The sequence below is a fragment of the Cynocephalus volans genome, chromosome 17 (assembly GCF_027409185.1).
Source record: "Cynocephalus volans isolate mCynVol1 chromosome 17, mCynVol1.pri, whole genome shotgun sequence".
Taxonomy (NCBI): Eukaryota; Metazoa; Chordata; class Mammalia; order Dermoptera; family Cynocephalidae; genus Cynocephalus; species Cynocephalus volans.
In genome coordinates, this window is record NC_084476.1 from 7,558,572 (window position 1) to 7,582,294 (window position 23,723).

Sequence of the window (23,723 nt, forward strand, 5' to 3'; positions counted from 1 at the left end):
CTGGAATAATGAGACAGAAGCATCTTCTCACTGCCCCCCTCCCCTTCTGCGATTTGGGATTTGGCCTCATGTGGGACCCTGGCTGGCTGCCCCCGGGAGCCGGAGCTGGAGCCAGGAGCACTCACAGCTGTCCCAGCTCCACATCAGAATCACAAACAAACATTGTTGCCTAGAAACACTGCCTCGCCCAGCATCCCCGGGCTGAATCATGGGACCAGGGCCGCTAGATGCTCTCTGGCCACCACTGTCCGTCCAACCCTTTCATTTCTCAGATGGGAGGATGGGAGCCCAAAGATGGAGTGGTCCTGCTCAAGTTCACTGAGCAAGTTGGGGTGAAGCTGGGATGGGACCCGGGTCTCCTGCCGCCTGATCTCACACCAGGGGGAGCCCGGCAGCATCTGTCTCTGATGCAGTCTCAGCACAGTACTGGGCACACTGTAGTGCTCAGTCAACACTGCTTGTTTGTTTGTTAGGCGGCCGACCTGTACGGGGGTCCGAACCTGTGACCTTGGTGTTCTAAGGCTGTGCTCTAACCAACTGAGCTGACCGGTCAGCCTCAATCCACCCTGTTGACTTCAGTTTTGAATTTACAACTCAGACATTCTTTTCAAAAATAACAGTTCCACAGGATAAGAAGCGCCCAGTGGCCATTCCCACCCTTGGATGGAGCTGTTTGCTTTAGGGACTATCCCCCAAGGAAAGGACCCAGGAGATAAAGAGGAACATTTGTACAAAGAAAGCCCATTCATTACTGCTGAAAACTGGCAACGCAGCACGTGCCCCAAACAGAGGAAGAGCTTAGCAACGATGAGAGCCGAATGCCCTGGAATGTTATTTTGCCCTTGGAAATGAAAAGCAAATGACATGGGCCAGGCTGAATCAAGAAAATGGGTAAATGGAAACAGCAATCAGTGATGAGGGCAGAACATAAGATGTGCTGAGATTAATTCTAGAACAGCAGCTACGTGTGCCCGAGCAGTCGGGAGGGCCGGGCACGTGGGGGTGGTTCGGCATTTAGGGGCTTCTCAAGCTCCTGGGATATTTTCTTTCTGTGAGGACTTTCTGACTCTGGGGATCGAAGACACCAGAGTTCACAGTGTTCTCCAGACTCTCCAGAGACAGCAGCGGCCCGCCTGACTTTGGCCCAGAAGCCTGATGCGTGTGTGACTGTGTGTGTCTGTGTCCGCGTGCGAGTCCGTGCGTGCGCGTGTCCGTGTGCGAGTCCGTGCGTGCGCGTGTCCGCGTGCGAGTCCGTGTGCGGGTCCACGCGTGCGCGTGTCCGTGTGCGAGTCCATGCGTGCGCGCGTCTGCGTGCGAGTCCATACGTGCGCGTGTCCGTGTGCGAGTCCACGTGGGCGCGTGTCCTCATGCGTGTCAGAGCCCGGCGCTGGGAGTCAGAAGATCGGGATTCCGGTTTCCCCACACCCTTGTGTTCCCATTTCCTTCTCCGTGGACTGGGCACAGTGCTGTTCACCCCCCACCTCCAGGATGGCTGGCAGGAGAAGAGGGCCACCCCCAGCTGAGCGGGGATGAAGGAGGCCTCGAGGGCTCAGCGCATCGTGACTCCACCACAGAATTACTGGGGAGCCTTTAAGAAGCACCAGCACCAAGACCCCCTAGCCAAGGTCAGCACAGGGTGAAGGGAAGACAGGCCGGGCAGCCGTGGAGCAGGGCAGGCCTTCCCCAAGGACAGAGGAAGGGAGCTGCGTCCTCCAGGCACCCAGCAAGGTGGAAGGAGCACCAGGCCCAGCCCTGGGGCAGGGGTTGGGCAGGGGGTCGTGAAGAGCGGCCGTTCCCCTCCCCGACTCCCCAGGAGGGAGTGAACTGCCAGTGAAGACGTCTGTACTGAACACACTTTGCACCGTTCTGTTATTTCCTGTGTATGTTTAGAATGCTGAAACATTTCTGATGTTAAATAAATAGTATTACATTAAAAAAAAAACAAACGAGCAAGCTGGATCCTGGAGGCAAATGAACATGATACTCATAGAAATTAAGTTCACAAGCTTCCAGAATGGCAGCCTGGAGGCTGAGCCTGGGGACTACCTTACAGAAGGAAAGGGGGAGGGGGAGGGAGAGGACGGGGACAGGGACCAGACAGCACCCCCACCCCCCTGCCCCCAGCTCGGTGTGTGCTTTCCAGGGGATTTTTTTAAATCTTCATTTTCTGGCTGAATTGCAATAGGACTATAAAGGGGAGCTGTGTTGTGTCTGTGAAGGTCTGAACTTTGTCCTCCGGGAGAGCATTGTCAGTGTGCTGCAGGGAGGCCCAAAGAACCATGGGGACCCAGAGCCTACAAATAAAGTTTAAATACAACCCAAAGTGAGGCTGTTCACAACCACCAAATGTGGGAGCAACCCAAGTGTCTATTGACGGATGCTGGATAAAGTAAGTGCGGTCTGTCCAGACCATGGAATATTATTCAGCTGTCAAAAGGAATGAAGTTCTGATCCATGCTGCAATGTGGATGAACCTTGGAAACGTCACGCTAAGTCAAAGAGGCCAGACGCAAAAGGCCGCATATGATTTCATGTATGTGAAATGTTCAGAACAGATCAACCCAAAGAGAGAGAAAACAGATTAGTGGTTGTTGGGGGCTGGGATAGGGCAGGGGTAGGCGAGGGCGGGTGGCTGCCAACGCATGTGGAGTTTTTTAATGGGTTGATGAGAACGTTCTCTGTGCTGGTGGTTGCACAACTCCGGGAATACCCTAAGAAACGCTGAATTGTACACTTTAAATAACTGAATTATCCAGTATGTGAATTATATCTTAATAAAGCTGTTCCATTATAAAAAGTGGGTGAGAATTAAATGAGATAACAGATGTGGTAAGATGATGATAACTTTTTAAAATCTGGAAATGATGCCTTACTTTGTGAAAAGCAGCAGCCGGAAAATAACATCAAAGGGACAATTTTTCAGCCCTTGCGACGTGCTAAGCATGGCGCATCCGTCATCGCGTGGCAAGATCAGTATTTAAATAACAGACACTTTACAGATGGAGAAACAGGCCAACTGAGCCAGTGGCCACCCAGGGTCACACGGCTGGGAAGGGACCAGCCGGTCGGTACTCGGGTCTCATGAACTCCAGGGCCTGAGCACTTAACCCCACTCCCACCCCCAGGCTGCTTTTCCTCCTCATTTAGATGAACTCCTGGAATCTTATAAATCTCGAGAGAGAAAAAAGTGAGGCAGCAAGAAGTGAAGAGGGTGAGAGAAAGAAAAAGAGAACACAACTCTGGGATTGCAAAAGCAGCTCTTGCAAATTTACGGCTCCCGGTTGATCTATTAACGCATCGGGGCGAGGAGGGGTGAACACATGTGAGCGAGCTTCCCGTTTCAGCAACAAGCCGTAAATAAACAAGCACCCGGCTGGCCACTGGCCACCGCCCAGCAGCGGAGCTGGGACCGGGCTTTCTGGGGAGAGACACCGGCTCCCCTGGCACCCCACTACACCCCTGCCTCCTTCCCACCCGGAGCTGCAGTGACACCAACAGGCATGGGTGGAGGACACTGAAGATGCAGCCCAGGGCCGGCTCCCTGTGCCCCAGCCCCACGTAGGGGTGCACGGCTTCAAGGTTTGGAAGGGCTCACCAAACAGATGTTCTGAGATGCAGAGACATGTGTGGGTGATTGGCGGGGGTGCACAGCAGGCTGTTCAGGAACCTTCTTTCTCAGTCTGGAACATCTCAAAGACCCTGCCAGGGCTGATGTCACCGGCCTGAACTGCAGCACCCGCCCCCCACAACTCCCGCTCAGGGACAAGGGCCTCAGGAGTTTCAAGGCCCTCTCATCAGCTGGAACAGCAGCCCCACACCCCCGCCTGGGGGTCATGACCTGGCTTTGAAGGACTCCCGAGCCAGGCTCCTCCCTGCCCACCCGCTCCCAGGATCCCAGACAGGGAGCAGCTGATCAGAAGCCCGGTTGCCAGACTCCTGGCCTGCGGAGCAGGCTTGGAGGTGGCACGTGTCATGGTCAGGATGTGGTCCCCACCCTTTGCTCTTTTCTAGCTGGGCAACCACGAGCAGCTCACCCCACTTCACTGAGCCTCAGTATCCCTGTTCAGTGCAGACAACAAGGGCTGCTGTGCAGATTACCCGAGATTCCGCACGCAGTGCCCAGCTGCTGCTGCATGAAATGCTCGGTGCAGGTTATTTCAGGGGGGCGCCTCACCTTGGGCTTCCATGCACCCTCCAGCAGTCCCCTTAAAGGCTTCAGGGGCCCATGGACAAAAGTCCTCTGTGTGGAAGCCAACGAGCATCCCCTGGGAGCATCCGAGGGGTCTGACATGCCTGCTGGCCACCCTGAGGCCAGTTTCCCTCCAATCCCAACCTCCGCCCCTTCTCAACCCAAGGCCATGGGATTGGGGTTACCTGTCAGTGACAGGCGGCACAGGGCGGGAGTCCTTCGTCCAGGTGACCAGTGGGGGTGGGGAGCCCTGGGCCTCACATTCCAGGGTCACCTCTTCACCAGCCTTTGCTATGACTCTCTGAGGCACGTCTGCATCATGTGACCCGTTCACCTTGATCCTGGGCTTGGCTGTCGGGGGAGGCAAGCAGGGCCTGTGAGCAGGGCAGGGAGCAAAGGGGTGGGGGCCAGAGGCTGCAGGATGGCTGTCCCAGGAAGCAGAGGTGGTACTGTGACTTTGACCTCTTGTGGGTCCAGAAGGTGGCTGTGGCTCTGTTATAATGGGGAGCACTCAGATTCACTAAGTCCTCACCTTCCACCTGTCTACCAGCCTCCCTCTGGAAGCTCACCTTGCTTTGCCAGCCTTGACCTGGTCCTTCTGCCCCAAATCCTATGCCTCTGCTGGCTTCTCTACATCCTGCTGTCCCTTGCCCAGGGACATTTCACCAAGTTCTGTCTCCTCTCTCTACCTCCTCTTCCTTAATCACTCCACTTATTTCCATGATATCAGCACCCACATGCTGTGCAAACTCTCTGGCCCTCTCCTATCCCGGTCACAGATTTATGATCATCATGTACATCCCCTCTGTCACATGTTACGCTGAAGACGCTTGACAGCAGAGATTATATCGTACCCCACTTCCTTCATACACTGAAGGCACTCAGTACATGTCTAAGCAGCAATAATGAAACAAGCCAGACAGTTGGGGACCTCAAAACCCATCAAGCCCTCCTGTGTTCCTTGTGCATCATTAGTTCAGAGAGGAATTCCTCCCCTTTAGTTTTTTTTGCAATATAAAAATATTGGCTCCCAGAGTTGTGAGAGAAAAAGACTGGCCTGCGTGTCCCGGACGTATGCGCTGAGTGCCCAGCCCTATGGAGAACACTGGGAAACAGCAGCAAAGCAGACAGGGCCTGTCCCTGTCCTCACAGGGCTTAGGGTCCACAGGGAACACTGGGGCCAGCTGGCTCAAGATCAGTTAGTTATTTAATCACAGTTGTGATGGCCGCTAGGATGGGGACATTCCAGAGTTTACAGCAAGGTGACTTGACCCAGCTTGGGAGACCAGGGAGAGCTGAGATCTGACAGTGGGCCAAGAGGCAGGGAAAGGGCATTCCACACAGAAGGAGCTGCTCGTGCAAAGGCCCTGAGGCAGGATGGGCCATTCAAGAAATGGAAAGGAGGCCAGAGGGTCTGTGGCAAAGAGAGGTGGGGAGAGAGGGGGGCAGGGGGCTGCCAAAGCAGGCGGGTGCAGCGCAGAGCCTTGTGTCTTTCCAGGGCTTGTTCATGGGACAGCTTCCCCCAGTCTGGTTACAAAGGGCTAAGCTGGAACCACTCCCAGGCTCCATGCCCAGTGATCCCCTCTCCCAGGACAGGGCCCAGCACCACTCACTGTTGACAGAAAGCCGCATTTCTTGACTAGAGAAGCCCACAGCATTGGTGGCCGTGCAGACATAGGCCCCTGCATCCTGGGTGGACGGCTGGGCGATGATCAGGGTGCCGTCCTTACTCACATTGTAGTGGGAACCCCTGGAGGTCAGGGCATTGGTTTCCTGCAGCAGAGCCACAGGGGACATCAGCAGAGCCCGCACACCTCCCCCATGCGCTGGGCCCACCTCTCTGGTTGCTCATGGTAACAGGCTCCTCCTACCTTGGTCCAGGTGACGGTGGGGGTGGGGACTCCTGAGGCGATGCAGGGGAGAGAGGCTGGAACCCCTTCATTGGTGATGTAGTGGGTGGCAGTGGGATGGATTCTAGGCGGCACTTTTATAAACAAATCAATTTCATAAACCAATGTTCCCAGCAGCATTATTCACAATAGCCACAAGGTGAACACAACCCAAATGTCCAGCAACGATGAATAGATAAAGAAAACGTGTTACGGACATATAATGGAATATCATCCAGCCTTAAAAAGGAATAAAATTGATTCCAACTATATGATGTTCTGGAAAAGACAGAAAGTACTGTCTACGGAGACAGTAAAAAGATCCGTGGTTACCAGGAGCTGGGCCAGGAGAGGGAGCAACGGGTGGAGCACAGAGCATTTTCAGGACAGTGAAAATATTCCATATGACACTACAGGGTTGGATACATGTTACCACACATTTGTCCAGACCCATAGAACGTACACCACCAAGAATAAGCCCTAATGTAAACTACAGACTTGGGGTGCTAATGATGTGTCAACGCAGGTTCATCCATCGTAACAAACGTACCTCTCTGGTGGGGAACATTGAAAATCGGGGAGGCTGTGCATGGCAGGGGCGGGGGTTGGGGTGTGTGGGAAATCTCCGTACCTTCTGCTCAGCTTTGCTGTAAACTTAACCTGCTCTAGGAAATCCAGTCTATTTAAAAAAAGAATGAATTTCTGACACACCGTGAATGAGCTTTGAAAACATTCTGGTAAGTGAAAGAAGCCAGACACAGGAAGACAAACATCATATGGTTCCACTTACATGAGGTCCCTAGAACAGGCAAATTCAGAGACAGAAAGTAGAATAGAGGTTCCCAGGGGCTGAGGGAGGGAGAAATGGGGAATTAGTGTTTCATGGGGACAGAGTTTCAGTTTAGGGTGATGAAAAAGTTCTGGAGACCGACGGTGGCTGCACCGGTGTGATGGCTGCACCACAATGTGAATGTACTTAATGCCACTGAGTGGCATTCTTAAAAATGGTTAAAATGAGAAATTTTATGTTATGCATATTTTACAATTTAAAAATTTTCAACAGGAGAATAAAAAACAGCCACCACTGCCTGGCCATGGTTAAATTCATTCCCCATATTTTGCAGCACTGAGGCTTAGGGGGGAAAAAAGAAAGGAGAAAAATTTCATCCTCCAGGCAGAAGGCAGCTTGTGCTTGGAAGCCAGCTGTGCTCTTTCTTTGCTCTGGGACTTTGGATAAACCACTTAATCTTTTGGTACCCATATTCCCTGATCAGCCAAAAAAAAAAACCCTACATTAACCCCAATTCCCTACTTATTTCTTCAGGGACAGACAGATCAGAAATGACAGAAATTGGTGTTCATAGAAGACAGTGAACTTAAAAACTGGCACTAGGTCCACCCTGGGCACCCTCCGGGCTTGCAGGCTTGAACACGGTGGTGTCTAAGAGGAGCTGGGGAGGGAGCAAGAGGGAGTGGAAAAGTCCGGAGGGGAGCCAGAAGCCAAGGGCTCTGACCGTAGGTGCCACACGGAGCTCCTGTAGGGGGGAAATGCCCTTCCGGATACACCCAGGTGGCCAAAGCGAACAAGTCAATAAATATCTGCTGAGTGGAGATAAAGTGAGCCAAGAGAGACCGAGCTCGAGCTCGTCCACGCCAACCCCACAGAAGTAGCCGTGCTAGGCACGGTGTGAACTTACAGAGTGAAAGTTAAGTGAAAACATGCACAGAACCTAGCAGAGGCCTGGCACGTGGTACATGCGCAGCCTGTGATTGCGGTTATGAATTGGGTTCTCGACCCAGCCCCTCCTGAACTTGGGTTTTCTCTATAAAATGGGCAATGATGGGTTCTTCCTGCTCATCCCTTGAGGGTTTTATGAAACAAATGACCAAAAAAGAAGATATTAATGTACTTCGTAAATTACAAAATATAACTAACCTTAGTTTTAAACTTCTCATTTTACATTAAACAGAACAGAACAGCGGTACCTGGTTGGGTAAGTGAAGGGACCCAACGCGGTGGGTAGGAGGGCATTGGGAAAAATACACTAAAAGCTCTAAAAATGTGCCATCTCTGTGACAAAATTTCATCCACACGAACGGGTTCACCCTAAGGACAGATTGGCCATGTACGTTCTAGTACAAGGTCCTTCATCCCAGGGCATTCCCGCTACTGAGAAACAGGACAGGGGACAGGTTAGATAATCGCGGTGCAACCGACAGGGAAACACAGTCGTTAAACTGGTGCCTCTGAGTCGTTATTGACAGAAAACAGTCACAACGTACTGTCAAGGGAACACGTGGGTGGCAGGACAATGACAGGATGGGATCCCAGTTTGATTTTTAAATGTTTGTAAAGAATAGATAGAGAGACAGATAGAAAAAGAATTTACATGTAATTTATATAAAGAACATATAAAGACCGTTTATATATTATATTAAAGAATATATATTCTGCATGTAATATATAGTATACACATACCATGTACAGTAGATATACAGTGTGTGTATACAGTATGGAAGGATCACACCAAAACGTAACATCTGGTTATTCTTTCCATTACTACTGATGCAATGGGAGTATTTTTTAACATGTCAAATCCCTGATTTCCCTACAGTAAATAGTATTATTTGTGCAATTTTTTACACAAATGTGTTCAAGATCAAGTTCCGCGCATGTGCTGACCCCGCCCGACCCCCACCGCCTTGGGACCCCAGGACTCACCCTGGACCACCAGCTCCACATCCCGATGTTGAGAGCCAGCCGTGTTGGTGACCACACATCTGTACCTCCCTGCATCCACCTGCCGCGCCTGGTCAAGGTGAAGGCTGCCATCTGCTCGGACGGAATGACGGCTGCCAGGCGGGAGCTGGTGAGGGTGAGGAGGGACCAGCTTAGACCACAGCCCCACTCAGAGGTAGCTAAGCCAGGAGACTGTGCTGCCCGCCAGGCCAGCAGGGAGCAGGCTGGCCTGAGGGGACAGGGGCTCTGAGAAGGTGGAGGGGCTTCCCAGCCCCACCTCTTCTCTGAGATTCGTCCACCCCCCACAGACCCTGCAGGGCTAGGGTGGGCCTGACCTCACCTCTCCCTCGGACAACTGGACCAGCGCAAGACACCTGACCCAAGCTAGGCCCAAGGGAGTCTCTCTTGGGAGTCTGGAGCTGGAGCCAGAACCTTTAGCGAGCAGGGGCAGCCCTCCCACACCGAGGCTACACACAGCAGGATGGTCGCCTCCAGGGAGAGAAGAACAGAGCCTCGCAGAGAAGCTGAGAGAGGGGCTCCCAGTGGCTCCCCAGGTCTGATCCATCAGGACCAGGGTTGGACAGGGGAGTCCTGGTCCAGACTCCAGCCTGGGGCAACCCCTGTACAGATGTGCAGCCAGCCCCCCTCGGTGAGGGGCCCAAGCATCCTCTCCAGTGGGCCTGCACCACTTCGGTTGCCCTGGTCCCTGTCCTGGGAGCCCAGCTGCACATTTTGCCCTCAGGTTCCAGGAATTGCTCCCAGACTATCTGGGTACTCGACCCTCTCGGGCTGAGTGAGGTCGAGGGGGTTTCTGTCCTTTGCTTGGCAGCTAAGCAGGTGGGATTCCAGCCAGCATCCCTACACAGCTAACAGGCTCAGCACTGCTGGCCACTCCCCGGCGTGGCAATGAGGACATCTAAGTCCACTCCTTCCCTGCGCGCCCATCAGATCCCACACAAGGCATTATCTTCCAGGGAGCTTCCTCCCCACCTCCCAGGCTGCAGAATGAGTCACCAACATGAGGCTCTGCAGAGCCTGGACGCTCTGCACTGTACATGTGAGCACATGGCACCACTGCACAATAGCTGGCACCTGCCTGGGGCTCAATGGGCATATGTTGAATGAATGAATATCCAGCCAGTGCTCACTGTGCTCGGGGCTACTTGAGGTAGAGAGATAAATAGCTGTATTCTTGCTTTCAAGAAGCTCACAGTTAGAGGAAATTTTAAAATACAACTTGCACACTGTGGTTCTCAAACTTGGCTGCACATTGAAAACACCTAGAGAGTTTTAAAAACTAACCACATATTTCAAAATAAAAAGTTAAAATAAATAACAGTAACTTGGTCTCTATCCCCAGATAATTGGTAAGGTTGAGGACTGAGCACCAGGATATTTTAAAACTCCCCCAGGTGATTCTAAAGAGCATCTGAGTTTAAGAACCGTGAGGGACGCACACAGAAAGACCCCCTTAAGCCAGGGGAGATCAGCAAAGGCCTCTGGAAGAGGTGGCACCTAATCTGGGACTTAGAGCAGGGTCAGCACACTTTTTCTGTAAAGGGCCAGAGATTAAACGTTTTATGCCATATGATCTTCTATCTCAAGTAATCAACTCTGCAGTTGTAGCATGAAAGCAGCCATAGACAAACTATAAATGAGTGAGTGTGGCTGTGTTCCAATAAAACTTTATTTTAAAAAACAGCCCAGGTTTGGCCCACGGGCTGTCGTTTGCAGACTCCTGCCTTAGAAAGTTTTATAACCTTGACATGTGGAGTCAGGCAGGCCTGGGTTCAAGCCTGGCTTGGCCACTTACTAGCTATGTGATCTTGACCAGGTGACTTAACTTCTCTAAGCCTCAGTTTTCCTATCTGTAAAATGGGGGAAATAATGGACCCTTCCTTCCAGGTTAGGTGTAAGGAATGAAGCACGGGCCTGGTGCTGAACTACGCATACTCACTGCTGTGATTAAAGGACAGGAAAGAGATAGACAGGCAAAAATGACAGGGAGAGGTGTTCCTTGTGGCAGGAACAGCATGAGCTAAAACACAGATATGGTAAAGCAGATGGTTTCCGTGGGGAACAGTGAGTTGTCTGGCCTGGCAGGGATGTAGGGAAATAGTTAAAATGGGAAGCGTGGGTCCTGGGGCAGGGGAGGCAGGCTGAGGGCTTGTTGGACTCTGTAGGCAGTGGGTGGTCCTGGCTGGGGGCTGTTCCGCTAGCCTGGATCGGGGACAAGGCCAGGGCCAGGGCAGCAGCAACAGAAAGCACAGCCAAGTGCTGGCTGTCTCCCAGTGGTGTTCGTTTTCTGTCCATCTGCTGGCACCTTAAGTTAATACAGGATAAGAGCACCCCTTTCCAGTCTCAAGGACACAGAGAACCCTGATGTGTCTGAGGACAGGGCAGAAGAATTGAGGAAAAGAAAGAGGTAAAGACAGAGGCAACAGAGAGGGAGATAGAAGAAAATAAAGAAAATGAAATGCATAGGAATTGCTAAGGTGGCCACTTTGTGTCCAGCAATGTACTAGGTATTCAGGGCAGATACTAAACTGCACGGGTCACGTCTCTGCCCTGGAACCATGACAACAGGGTGGCAAGTGCATTGTGTCTGGGCCACCACTAAATACCTATCCCCAGCCCACAGCAGTCATTGAGCACAGGATCATCCCACTGAGCTCCAAGGGGACCAGCAGCCACGGCCACTGGCAGGACTTTAGAGGGTAACAATTGCTATCAGCGCATCATCAGAGAAAGTTCTGGAATGGGGCAGGAAAGAGAGGAAGGGGAACAGCAAAGCAGGGACCAAAGCAGAAGTGACAGCCCCCTCTCCGTCCCAGGCGCCACTGCCTGCCGCACCCAGAGGAGCCCAGCACTCACAGGTCGGCCATCCTTGAGCCAGCGCCTCTCCGGGAGGGGCCTCCCAGCCAGGATGATGCAGGGCAGCGATACGGGCTGCCCCTCCAGGACCCGGATGGTAGAGGCGCTGCTGGCGATCTGCGGGGGTGCTGTGGGGAGAAGAGAGGGTATCAGCCACTACAGATCCCCCTCTTCCCCTCTCTGGGGAGTCAGGCATGTTACATGCATCAGGGTTGGGGATCCTGAGTCAAAGGGCCCCAGGACACTGCCCAGGAAGCAGGGATACAGATGCTTCACCTGGGGAACCTGGCCTTGGACACATCTGTCCCAAAGGATGTGGTGGCCATGAGGGGCCTCCCTGGGGGTGCCCAGGGCCTGGCAGTGCCCCAGGCAGCGTCCACCTCCCCACCTCCCACGGCTATCAGATCCGCCAGCAAACCATATCCTGTGACAATGAGCCGCGTCTCGGCCTGGACCTTCCCAAAGACATTTCGAGCTTCACAGATGTAAAGAGCCTGGTCTTCAGGGGCCACATCTAAGGGGCAGAAAAGAGGCAGGCCTGACACCAGGGCATGCATGGCTCCAGCCACCACAGGTGCAGAGAGAGCCCTTGACACAGCCAGCCCTGCGGGGGTACAGGCGGAAGGGCTAGACTGTCACGGAGGAGGGGATGGGAGACACAGTGGGCTTTGGGAGGGTGAGAAGGCCTCAGCTTGCTCATCTGTAGAAAGGGACAATTGATCAATACCTCATAGTGTGATTGGGAGGGGTCAATAAGACGATGCAAAGAAAGGACCCAGCACTGGGCCAGGCACGTAGTGAGCAGTCGGAGTGCTAGTTATGGCAATGACAATGGCTTACACTTATACAACACTCAGCGTGTGTCAGGAACTAAGCACTTATGTATACTGCCCCCACGACAGCCCTATAAAGGGGGCCTGTTATTCAGCCTGGGTAGCAGGTTTTATCATTATCTTGATATACCCAGGCTTGGAGCAGTGGAATGATTTGGCCAGAGTGACCCAGCCAAAGTGTGACCCAGTATCAGCCTGACCCATGCTCAGTGCTGGGGGCCAGTGTCCTACTTTCGACCACCCAGCCTGGGGGTTCGAGGTGTTGGAAGTCATCCTGTCTCCCACGCCCACCCTTCCCGGCCCCAGTCTCTTACTTTCAATGAACAGCAGTCCTGAATCGGGCTGCCCGGCCCTGCTGCCCTGCCGGGGCCTTAGTGGCTGGCCGTCTCTGCGGTGCCAGGTGACCAGTGGGGGTGGGCGGCCCGTGGCCCGGCACGCCAGGAGAGCGCTCCTCCCCAGCATCACGGTGACATCCCGAGGCAGCTCTGTCAGCCGGGGTGCATCTGCAGGGAGGTGACTGTGACCAATCAGCCACGCCCACACCCCTGGCTGGACCTGCTCAGCCCCGGGGGGGGGGGGGGGGGGCTGCCTCCCCTCTCCCGTACCATCGCTGGGAGGCTCCCCTCTACCTACCCTACCCTAACGTCCAGGGCTCTGGGCTTAGTGGGGCCCACCCCAGAGAGTCCCTCAGGACAAAGAGAGGGAGTGGACTTTGGTGGGATGATGGCCGCCGACGTGTCTCATGGGCTCGTGTGGGGCCTCAGGGGCCCCGCTTCACTCATCTGGGCAGGGGAGCAACGTGCCCGCTCCTGGCTGCGACATCTCCCAGGATGTTGCTGACTCTGATCGTGACCATGGCCAGCCAGGGGCTCACGCAGGGGCTGGAGCTGAGTCCCTCCCCCACCGCTCAGACCCCCCCTCCCCCTCCCTCTAAGTCATAGGGGGCTTCTTCTTGGAGATGTCCTGGACTCACCTCTGATATGCTAAACCCTCTGGCCTGTGCCAGGCCATCCTCTGTGGAGGGAAAACAAGGCAGGGAGGAATTTGCTGGGTGGACCTGGGCAACCATTTCTCGGGCCCCTTCTGTTTGACACCACCCTGCAGGGCCGACTTTGTAGGGGACCACAGGTCTACCTTCCTCCCTTCTCTGATCTTTCCCTGCTGGCTGAACTTGTTCATAATGAGCACATAAAACGCCAGTACAAAATTAAAACTTGCTTGTTATAAATAACATGACCTTATATTTAATGGTCCAAACTGGGACACACAAGAGCGAAAAGAGGCCGTGTTAATAATTACACCAGGACAACAGACCCAAACAAGGATTGTTCTGGTCACCCAAGTTAAGAAAAAAAATTCAAACAGTACACCAAGGGTGGACATTTCCCTGATTCTTGCCCCACACACTCTAAATCCCATGCCCTTCCCCGAGGTGACCACTGTTAATAGTTTACAGCGTTTCCTTCGAACCTTTTTTCTAAGCACTTTCTTACTTTTATAATCAGGAGCGAGAAAAAAAGAATCATTTCTCAAAACAGAAACTCAAGATCTTTCCTGTCCCTCAGCAGGCCAGGAGCAGGTCCAACCCCAGCTGAGTCCAGGCCCTACCACCTGCAGCCTCTGGGCACTGTCCTCAGGTGCCTGTCCCCAGAACCATCGCCAGGGAAGTCCCTGGCTTGTTTTTAACCCTTTCAGTCCAGCACCATAGAAAAGCTTCCACCTCCTTGTTCTTTCAATCTCTCTCCAGAATCTCCTTCATCCATCCAAATCATGACATCAAATTTCCCTCCTGGCCTCAGGGATTAGGGACGTTCCAGGGAGATATAAACACAACTTGGAAAATTACTGCAAAGGAGGAAGATGGTCTTGGACCCAATCTCAGACAACACCCTTTCTCATAGGGCTCTGGCAGCCGCTGAGGCTCAGAAGCCCAGAAAGCTTTTGCCTGGGCTCGCCCCAGATGGGGTCACTGCTCCTGCAGAGCATAGGCCCCAAGGGGTACAGTTTTCCATCCCCCACCCCTACCCCCAGCCCCGCCCAGCTCCGACCTCCCCTCCTGCAGACAGGCATCAGACCCTGCTCTCTCAGATGGCTTTTCCATCCCCTTCCCTCCTCCGCCCCCAAAGGGCCCAGCTTTGTCTCCTGACTGTGAGAAACTCTGAAGCCCACTCACACCCCATTCCTTGCCCAGTTTTAAAATGCCCACCCGAGAAGGGATGGCTCACCTACACTAGTAAGCAAATGATCGGTTTAGAGGGTAGCATTTGGCATCCCTGCAGACATGGACACCAGCGCTTTTAGACCATGATTTCATTAATTATCTCGATAAACTCATAAAGTAGGTATTATCACGAGCTCTGTTTTACAGACGAGGAAACTGAGGGTCAGAGATTAAGGAAATTGCCGAGGTCATAGTTCGAAGTCAATGGCAGAGCGGGGTCAGAGCCCAAGTCTGACAGATGCTAAAACCCAAACTCTCAACCACCCCACCCCTGAGTCCCATTAGGTGTTTGGGGACAACCCGGCAGCTGCCCCAGCCAGAACCCACCCACCGCTTCCATGTTCTTTACAGGGTGAGGCCCAATGCAGCCAAATCCCAGACATGGCTGCTCTGCCCTGGGCCCCACCCAGAAAACTGTAACTCAGCGCGTCTGTGCAGCTATCCCACCCCCTCCTCACCTGGGGCACCCCAAATAATACAGGATCCCAAAACCTCATATGCCAGAGCTGAAGCCTCTCTGGTCTGGCCCCTCATTGTACAGGTAGGAGACGGAGGCCCCGAGTCCTGCAGGAGGTCAGGGAGGGGCCAGATGCCCAGCCCAGCACTCCTCCCAGGACCTCAGCCATGAGGCTCCACCACCTCTGCTTCCAGATCCCGAGCCCCCTCCTCACACAGGCTCCCAGGTGACCCTCTGCAGTACCCAGGAGGGATGGTGAGCTGGCTCCATGGCCATCTGATTCCCCTAGGAATGACCCCTTTGTCTTGGCCGTGGACGGGTTTCCAGGGCAGGAGCTGCAAATGCCCAGAAACAGTTGGACATGGGCAGCAGTCACCAGGACTCCCTGGAGCTCTCTTGTCAGCTGCCTGTTTGTGGGGAGGGGGGTCTGTGTGGGGAGCCCAGAATACCCTGAATAAGAGACTGGCCCCATCTGCCAGAAGAATGCCAGCCACCAGCCTCGGAGGGTCTGCCACCTCGAGGGATGCGATGCCCTGGTCCTCCAGTTTGGGCCTCCCCAGAGGACAGCCTATGCCCCACCCCACCCTGGCCTCCCCCAGCCACAAAGCCCGGACTCCAGCCACAGCCAGGGCAGCAACACCCCCACATCTTTCCCCAGCCCAGACCTCTCACTGAGCTCTGGACCCCTGGGTTCATCTGCCCCTGGAAGCCCCCATGTGCCCCCAGCCCTCACCACAATGTATCCCTGACTCACCAGCACCCACAGGGCTGCAGTCCCTAACTCTGCCTGCTTTGTCACCTTCCAGCAGTGACAGGGGTGTCCTCATCCTGCTCACATCTCATTTAGTTCAGTCATGGCAGGTGACCCCTTGCAGCCCTCCCCTCTCCATGCCTACCCCATGCCACCCTCACTGTGGTGGTGGGAGGGACTTCCCAGGGCACATGTCAGATCCTGGCTCCCCCTGCTTAAACCCCATCAGCTATGGGCTGCACTGTGTGTCCCCAAAGTTCACAGGTTGAAGCCCTAACCCTCAATATGACAGCATTTGAAGATGGGAACTTTGGGAGGAATTAGGTTTAGATGAGGTCATCAGGGTGGGGACCCCACGATGAGATTAGTGCCCTTAAAAGAAGAAATACCAGACAGTTTGTTCTTTCTCTCCACCCACATGCACCAAGGAAAGGCCACATGAGGACATGTGAGAAGGCGGCCAGCTGCACACCAGGAAGAGGCCCTCACAGGACTGTCATGCTGGCACCCTGACCTCCCACATCCTGCCTCCACAACTGAGGCATAAAAGCCTGCCTTGCAAGCCCCCAGGCTTCGGTGCTTGGTGTTCTGTTACGGCAGCCCAACCTGACCAAGACACTGTCCACGGCTCCCACAGACATCAGGGTGACATACAGTCTCCCGAAATGCCCTGCTGGGCCAGACTGCCAGCTGCCTCCTGTCTCACCTCCTCCTTGTGACTCATACTTATTGAAACCCTCCTACAAGCCAGCTGTGGGGATACAGGGGCCTGGCCATAGACAGGCAGGGCTGTCCCCTCAGGCACACAGTCAGTGCTCAGGAAATACCCAAGGAAGGAAGGAAGGAAGGAGGGAGGGAGAGAGAGAGGAAGCAAGTCAGCCCCAGGGGTGTGCCTGGCTAGGGCAGAACGTTTAAAAGGAAGAGTGACGTCTGCTTGCAAATGAGGCTTCGGAGCCAATGGGGGTGAGGTTCACAGGTTCCAGCTGGTCTGCCATGCTCCGCCCCCCAGGCATTTTCCTGGAGGAAAGGCTCCCATGGATTCTAGGTGACAGAGGTGGTGACTTCCCTGCCTTCTATTGCACTCCCAGGGCAAGGGACACTGGCCTGAAGGCCCAGGGCTTGGGCAGGGCCCCTGTGCTGTCTGCCCCACTGGGCACCCACAGAAGAGCCCCTTCACCATTCTGGGCCTCAGTTTCCCCATCTGGAAAGAGGTAACTTTACTCTGGTCCTAATACCTTAAAGTTCCAGGGCTCCTCATCATTGCCTGGAGACCCTGCACCCCAGCGTCTGCCTCCCTGCAAGTGCAGGGTCGGAGCCCTGGGGCAGGACTGGTGGGGATGGAGCCAGCTCCAGAAGAGCCCCAGCCCTGACTCAGTTTAGCCAGGAGGAGGGAGGGAGTGTCAGCCCAAAAACTGGGCAGATGGACAAAGTGGGTCATGGGGAGAGGCCCAGAGAGCCCAAGGACAGTGACTGAAGCGGGGGAGGGGTGGCCTTCCCAGTCCTCTCTGAGGATTCAGGAGACCCTTTCCCCACATAGAGATCCTGCAACCAGCCTGCGGCTGCAGCCCTAACCAACAAATGAATTTCATGGGCCTTTTACTCAGCAAAGAAATATTAAAAATTATATTTTACACCTGCACTGGTACAAAGACACATACAATCCAGGCTGGATTCACCTTTATCTGCTCACTATCATTCATTTTTTTCTTCTGATTCGAAAAGAACTTATGGTCAGAGCATTGTCCTAGACCCCTAGAAGTATCTCAGCCTCGTGTCCAGGCCCTTTGTGCCAGACGGAGAAGCCGCCCCGACACTGGCCACAGCAGCCGCAGAGGCCACAGAGCCAGCGGGCTCTTCTCCTGCCCCCACATGCTGACCGGCGGGTCTTTAGCACCCATGAAAGCACACCCCCTTGCTTCCCAGCTTGGTCCCCAGCAACAAGGAGCATCTGGATTGGCACTAAAAAGCAGGGACTGAAATAGGAGGACAGAAAAAGGGACAGATGAACAACCATTTAGAGAGAAATCAAGCCAAGCAAAGACGACAGCTCAGGGCACTGAACTCAGGGAGGGGGTGCCTGCCGCAGAGCCCGGTCACCAGCCGTATGATGGCCACCCCGCCTGGCCAAGCCCTGGTCAGCCCACCCAGCCTAGGCACAGCAGACAGAGGGTGGGGAGAGGGTGCCTGAGTGTACTGATCACTCATTCCATGCAAGCTCTGAGCAAAGTACATGATCTCATTAAGGCTCTGTGATTATTGTCCCCATGTCACAGATGAGGAAAGTGAGGTTCAGAGAGGCAGGTAACTTAGCCAAATAAGCAGCAGGACCTGGAATGCCAGGCCCAGAAGGTGATGCCAAAGTGCCTTGCAGGCTAGTCCACAACGCGGGCACTTGCTGTCGGTAGAGGAAGTGGGCACCTTCCATCCTGTGCCCCAAATGCCACCAGGAAGCCAGTTCCCAGCTCAACAGCAGGGTGTGGGCACAGGGCCCACCTGTTCCTGGCCTCTGCCAGCCTGGCCAGGAAGGCTGGACCACAGCTGCCACCCAGATGGGCAGGAAATTCCATTTCCCACTGGCACTGCCAGGCCAGCTCACCCCAGACCCACAGGTGCTGGGCCACTCTCCATCCCTTCCCTGACTGAAAAGCCAGGGGCCGTCCAAGGCCCAGTGGCCAAGAAACTCTGCTGGGGTGCCAACAGAGTTGCCTCGGACATGGGGATATGGCTTCAAGGTCAAAGGCAGACAGGCAAAGGAACAAGGCACATCAGCACAGACCCTAAAGAAACAAAGCTTTGTGGAAAAGAAATCAGACGTGGAGCAGAGAATGACCGCCCATAACAATACCAAGTGCAGCCCTCCCTGGAGCACCCTCTCTGCTCACCCAGAAACTTCTGGCCAATCACAGTGGCACTGGCTTCATCAGAGCCCACTGCGTCCCAGGCCTTCTTTCTCTCTGATTTGCACATCTCAGAAACGTTTTGCCGATGAGGACTCCGAGGCTCAGAGAGGGGAAGTGACATCTAAGCTGGTGAACACCAGGCTCCAGACCAGGGTGAGAGGCCCAGACCCTTGGCTCAGATCTCAGCTCTGCCACTCGGCAGCTGTGTGATCTTAGGCAAGCCACTTAACCTCTCTGTGCCTCGTTTTCCCCATCTGCAAAGGGGATAGCGATAGCCCCCATTTCCAAGGGTTGTTGTGTGGACTGCACAAATTAGCCCAGGAAACGTGCTTAGAGCTGGTCCCAGCACAAGTAAATACCATAGAAGTGTTAGCTCATATTTTTTATTATTGTTATGATCAGGCTTCTAAGCCCTTAGCTTTCCACACCCACCCCACTCAAGAGTCCAGCCACACAGCAGGAAAAGTCTGAGCATATTTCTCTCCTCCTTAAAACCTCTCACCACCCCCAGGACAAAGCCCAGATCCTACTCACAGCTTCCCCCAGGCTGTAACAGAAAGCAGCTGTGGCCGCCTCCCCAACCCCTCCCCGTCTCACTCCCTGCCTCGCTCCCCTTCTTGCCACGGGGAGATTAGCACCTGCTCCTTCCTTCACCTGCAACACTGTTCCCCAGCTCTTCGCCCGAATGATTGCTTCTGGTCTCCCAGCCCCCAGTGTTGGGTTAGCCCCCTCCTCTGGGCTCCCACAGCCCCTGAGGGTGCCACCTCCAGACCTCTGTACCCTGAGCATTCTGATGGCCTGTCTTCTGTCTGTCTGACCCCGTGAGCAGCGCAAGGGCAGATGCCATGTCTCACCAGCCACCGTAGGGCCTGCACACAGGCACTTGGTACCCTTGTGTTGGAGGAATGAATGACAGAATAAACAAATGAAGAAGACTGTGGGCACCCAAGCCTGGGAGGATCCCACCCTGAGACAGTCCCGTCTCTCCCAGAGCCAGACCCTCCTAACTGGGCCTACTCTGGCCAGGGCCCTGCCCTTTTTGGGGGAGCTCCTTGGTCACCCCACCCAGCCCCAGCCCCAGCCCAGCCTGGCCCACGGCAAGCACATTTTCGATTCTCTGAGCTTCCCTAGAACTCCCAGCACCTGTCTCCCGCCATGGCCGCGGCAAACTCTCAGAGCCCCATCTGCCCCGGCTCAGTGTGCTGAGGAGCTGTACCCTGCCGAGGAGCTGTGCCCACGGCTCCAAGCAAATCCCAGTGACCAAAACCCAGACCTGAACTTGGACATCGTGGAAATCACAGCCAAGGCCATGCACCAGCCACAGAAAATCCAGACCCCCATCTGCAAAAAGGGGATAATCACATACACACCCTCCCCACCCCACCCCTGTTTATTAAACCATCGCTGTGGGCCAGAGCCTGTGCTAGGCATCACGTGCCCGATCTCACTGAACTGTCACAGCAACCCAGCAGGGGAGGGGGTATGGTCAGCCCCATTTTACAGATGGGAAAACTGAGGCTCCATGACTTGCCCAAAGCACATAGGAGGTGACAGGCATGAGACTGGAACTCAGATCTCAGCCCAAGCTTGAACCAGATGTGATACTGTAGGCAGCCTCCAAGACAGCCCCAACTGTCCCAGGCTCCTGGTGTTCACCCTCCTGCACAGCCCCTCCCACCACATCGCAACAGGGCTGGTCTGTGTGACCAGTAGAGTATCGTAGGGTGCTGGTATGTGACTTCCAAGACTGTGGCTTCCTCTTGGATTCTCTCTCTTTCATCTCTCTCTCTCTCTCTCCCCCCCCACCCCCACCCCCACTTGCTCTGGGGAAGCTACGTGGTGAGACACCTTCTAGAGAAGCCCACATAGTGAGGAACAGAAGCTTCCTGCCAACAGCCATGTGAGTGAGCTTGGCATACACCATCTAGCCCCAGTCAAACAAACCTTAAGGTGACAGCAGCACCAGCCAACGTATTGATTACAATCTCTCAACACACCCTGAACCAGAATCACCCAGCTACACTGCTCCAGGGTTCCTGACCCTCCGACTGTGAGATAATAAGTACTTATTGTTTAAGCCACAAAGTTTTGGGCCCATTTGTTACCCAGCAAGAGACAACACACACGCCGTCTCCCTCCTGATGCCCTTGTCCCCATGTCCTCTGGACCCACATGAGCAATCCCACACTAGCAGTCTGTGATGTAGAGGTCTCCTCTCCGTGCTCAGAGTCGGGGAGCAAAGGGCTGGGATGGGCAGCAGGGGTAGGAGCAGGTGGGGGACAAGTTGTACACTCACGTCCAACCTCCAGATGGATTTCTGCAGAGGCATCACCCAGATCATTGACAGCCCGGCAGGTGTAGACACCAGCATCCCTCTCCTGAGCCGCCGGGATCCGCAGCATCCCAGAGCTGGAGCCCTCCGGGGCGAGAATCATTTCAAGACCCCCTGGACCAAAGATGAAGAAGCATCAAGCCAGCGCCCTTCGTTGCCATGGAGACCTTCCGGACCCTGGGCTCCTGCAGCTCCGTAAGCCTGGGGCCTGGGAAGGGGCTGGGTGGGAGCAGATTTCCCCTCAAAGTCAGGAACCCTGGTCCAGTCCTGCGGAAGTCTCAGGTCTTCCCTGAGGACTCTGTTGATCAGAACTAGGACTCAGCCCCCTGCCCCCACACGGCAGGCTCAACACCCAAGGAGTCCATGCCTGGGCCTCCCTACTGGGTGCCCATCCCCAGGTCCAGATGAGATTCGGATCAGCTCTGGGAGGGGCCTGGGGAGCCCCGAGGTGACCCCGCCCCTGCCTGCCTCCCTGACATCCACCCCGAAGTCCCCATCATTTTTCCTGCCTGATATCTCCTCCAGGCTCCTGAGGCCAACCAAGTCCCCTGATTCTGACCCCCCCTTTAAATGAAATTAAATTTAATTTTTTATGATGGCAAAATATACATAACATAAAATTTACCATCTTAACCACGTTTAAGTGCACGGTCAATGGCACTAAGGACACTCCTGCTGTTGTGCAGCCATCAGCACCGTCCACCTCCAGAACTTTCCATCCTCCCAAAGTGAAACTCCGTCCCCATTAAATGCTAGCTCCCTGTTCCCCTCCCCCAGCTCCTGACAACCTCCACCCCACTTTCTGTCTCTATGAGTCCGACTGCCCTAGGGACCTCATCTAAGTGGTGTCATACAGTGTTTGTCCTTTTGTGTCTGGCTTATTTCTCTTAGCTTAATGTCTTCAAGGTTCATCCACACTGTAGCATGTGTTAGAATTTCCTTCCTTCGTAAGGCTGAGTAATATTCCACTATAAGATCCCCCTTTAAAAAGGGGCTCTTGGGCTGGGCTGATGGGGCTCTTAGCCAGAACACGCACTGCCATGAACACTCCATAAGGAGTATAGAAGCCTCTGCCACCCACTGGAGGGTGACCTTGGACAGAGTGCTCAAACTCTGAGCTAAATCCACCTGCCCTGCCTGTCTCAGAGTCAAGGTGGGGCTCTGGGAAGGTCCCAGACAAGTGCTCACAAGATGGAGAGCATCTAGGAGGGAAGGGCTTCATTGGGGACCCTGGCTGACACTTGAGCAGGAGCCCAGTACATTGACAGACTGAGGCAGCAGCCCCGGCACCCCGCCAGGCAAGCTCCAGCTTGGTGCCAGGCACTGTGAAAGCAGTCTACGGTGTATCCATGAACCCCAAGCCGCAGAACAACCCTCGTACTGTCACCCCCATTTTCCAGATAATCACATCATCGCCGTCACTGAGGGCACTTGCACAGCTGCACACCAGGCCTGTCTAAACACTTTACATATATGGACTCATTAATCCTCACACAACCAATCTTTGATTTTCTTCACTTTCCAGATAAGGAAACTGAGGCTCAGAGATGCCAAGTGACTTGCGCAAGGTCACCCAGGGGAGCTGGATATCAAATCTGGGTCTGACTCAATCTTGCTCCTAACTCCTGTGTCACTTCTATCAACACCCAGCTGGGGTCAGGGGTGAGGGGGGCTGTTGGAACCAGCCAGCTCTCCTAGACACCCCACCCAGAGAGCTCCCCAACGACATTTCTGGAAAGCTGGTCCTCCAGAGCCCCAGTGGGACAGTTCCCCAGGCCCCTGTCCCCACCCATCGTACCTCGATACCAGATGACCCGAGGCTGGGGGACCCCGGACGCCTCACACACCAGCACAGCCTCCTCCCCAACAGCAGCCAGCACCACGGTATTTTTGGCAGAGATGGCTGGTGGGTCTGTGTGGAGGGGAGATGGGGATCGAGGCTTGCACAGATCAGGGACCCCCCCCATCCCAGCCCTGGCCCCACTCCGTCCACACCAGCCTCCCTGCAGCCTCCAGAGCAAGCAGCCCAGGCTTATTCCCACCTCGGGGCCTCTGTCTCCCCAGCACCACTGCCTGGACCACTGTTCCCAAGGGTGACCCTATGGCGAGGGTCACTTCTTCGGAGAAACCCTGGATGAGTCCTGAGCGGAGCGGCCACTTCCCTCCAGCCCCCACCTGCACACCCTTCCCCCACACCACCCTGCTCCGTGTCCACTGTGGGAACATAAGCTCCCCCCAGACAGGGACCATTGCTCACTACTGTGTCCCAGTGGCAGACACATAGTAGATGCTCAGCAAATGTTTGTGAATGGGAGGGAGGGAGGTCCCTCTCCTGCAGATGCATGTGGCCCAGGTACCTGCATAGTAGAGGGTGACTGCCTCCTCGTCTGTGCCAACCTCATTAGCAGCCTGGCAGCTGTAATTCCCAGCATCCTCTGGGGCTAGGCCCTGAATGATCAGAGTCCCCTGGGCATCCACACGGATTCTGGAGCTGTGCCATAAAACATGTCAGGTCACACAAGGGTTGCTCCACTGTC

At 54.5% G+C, this 23,723-nt stretch overlaps 1 protein-coding gene across 1 annotated transcript in view; it reads right to left on the reverse strand.

The window, feature by feature from the left end:
* Positions 1-23,723, reverse strand: part of HMCN2 (hemicentin 2) — a 147,134-nt gene that overhangs the window by 87,730 nt on the left and 35,681 nt on the right. The window contains exons 13-22 of the mRNA XM_063081964.1: positions 23,544-23,677; positions 22,985-23,098; positions 21,151-21,300; positions 12,840-13,028; positions 12,111-12,206; positions 11,693-11,820; positions 8,801-8,945; positions 6,061-6,173; positions 5,803-5,962; positions 4,375-4,540 (exon numbers count right to left, since the gene is read on the reverse strand). Of these exons, the coding sequence (XP_062938034.1) occupies positions 4,375-4,540; positions 5,803-5,962; positions 6,061-6,173; positions 8,801-8,945; positions 11,693-11,820; positions 12,111-12,206; positions 12,840-13,028; positions 21,151-21,300; positions 22,985-23,098; positions 23,544-23,677 (1,395 nt within the window). The remainder of the gene's footprint in view (positions 1-4,374; positions 4,541-5,802; positions 5,963-6,060; positions 6,174-8,800; positions 8,946-11,692; positions 11,821-12,110; positions 12,207-12,839; positions 13,029-21,150; positions 21,301-22,984; positions 23,099-23,543; positions 23,678-23,723) is intronic.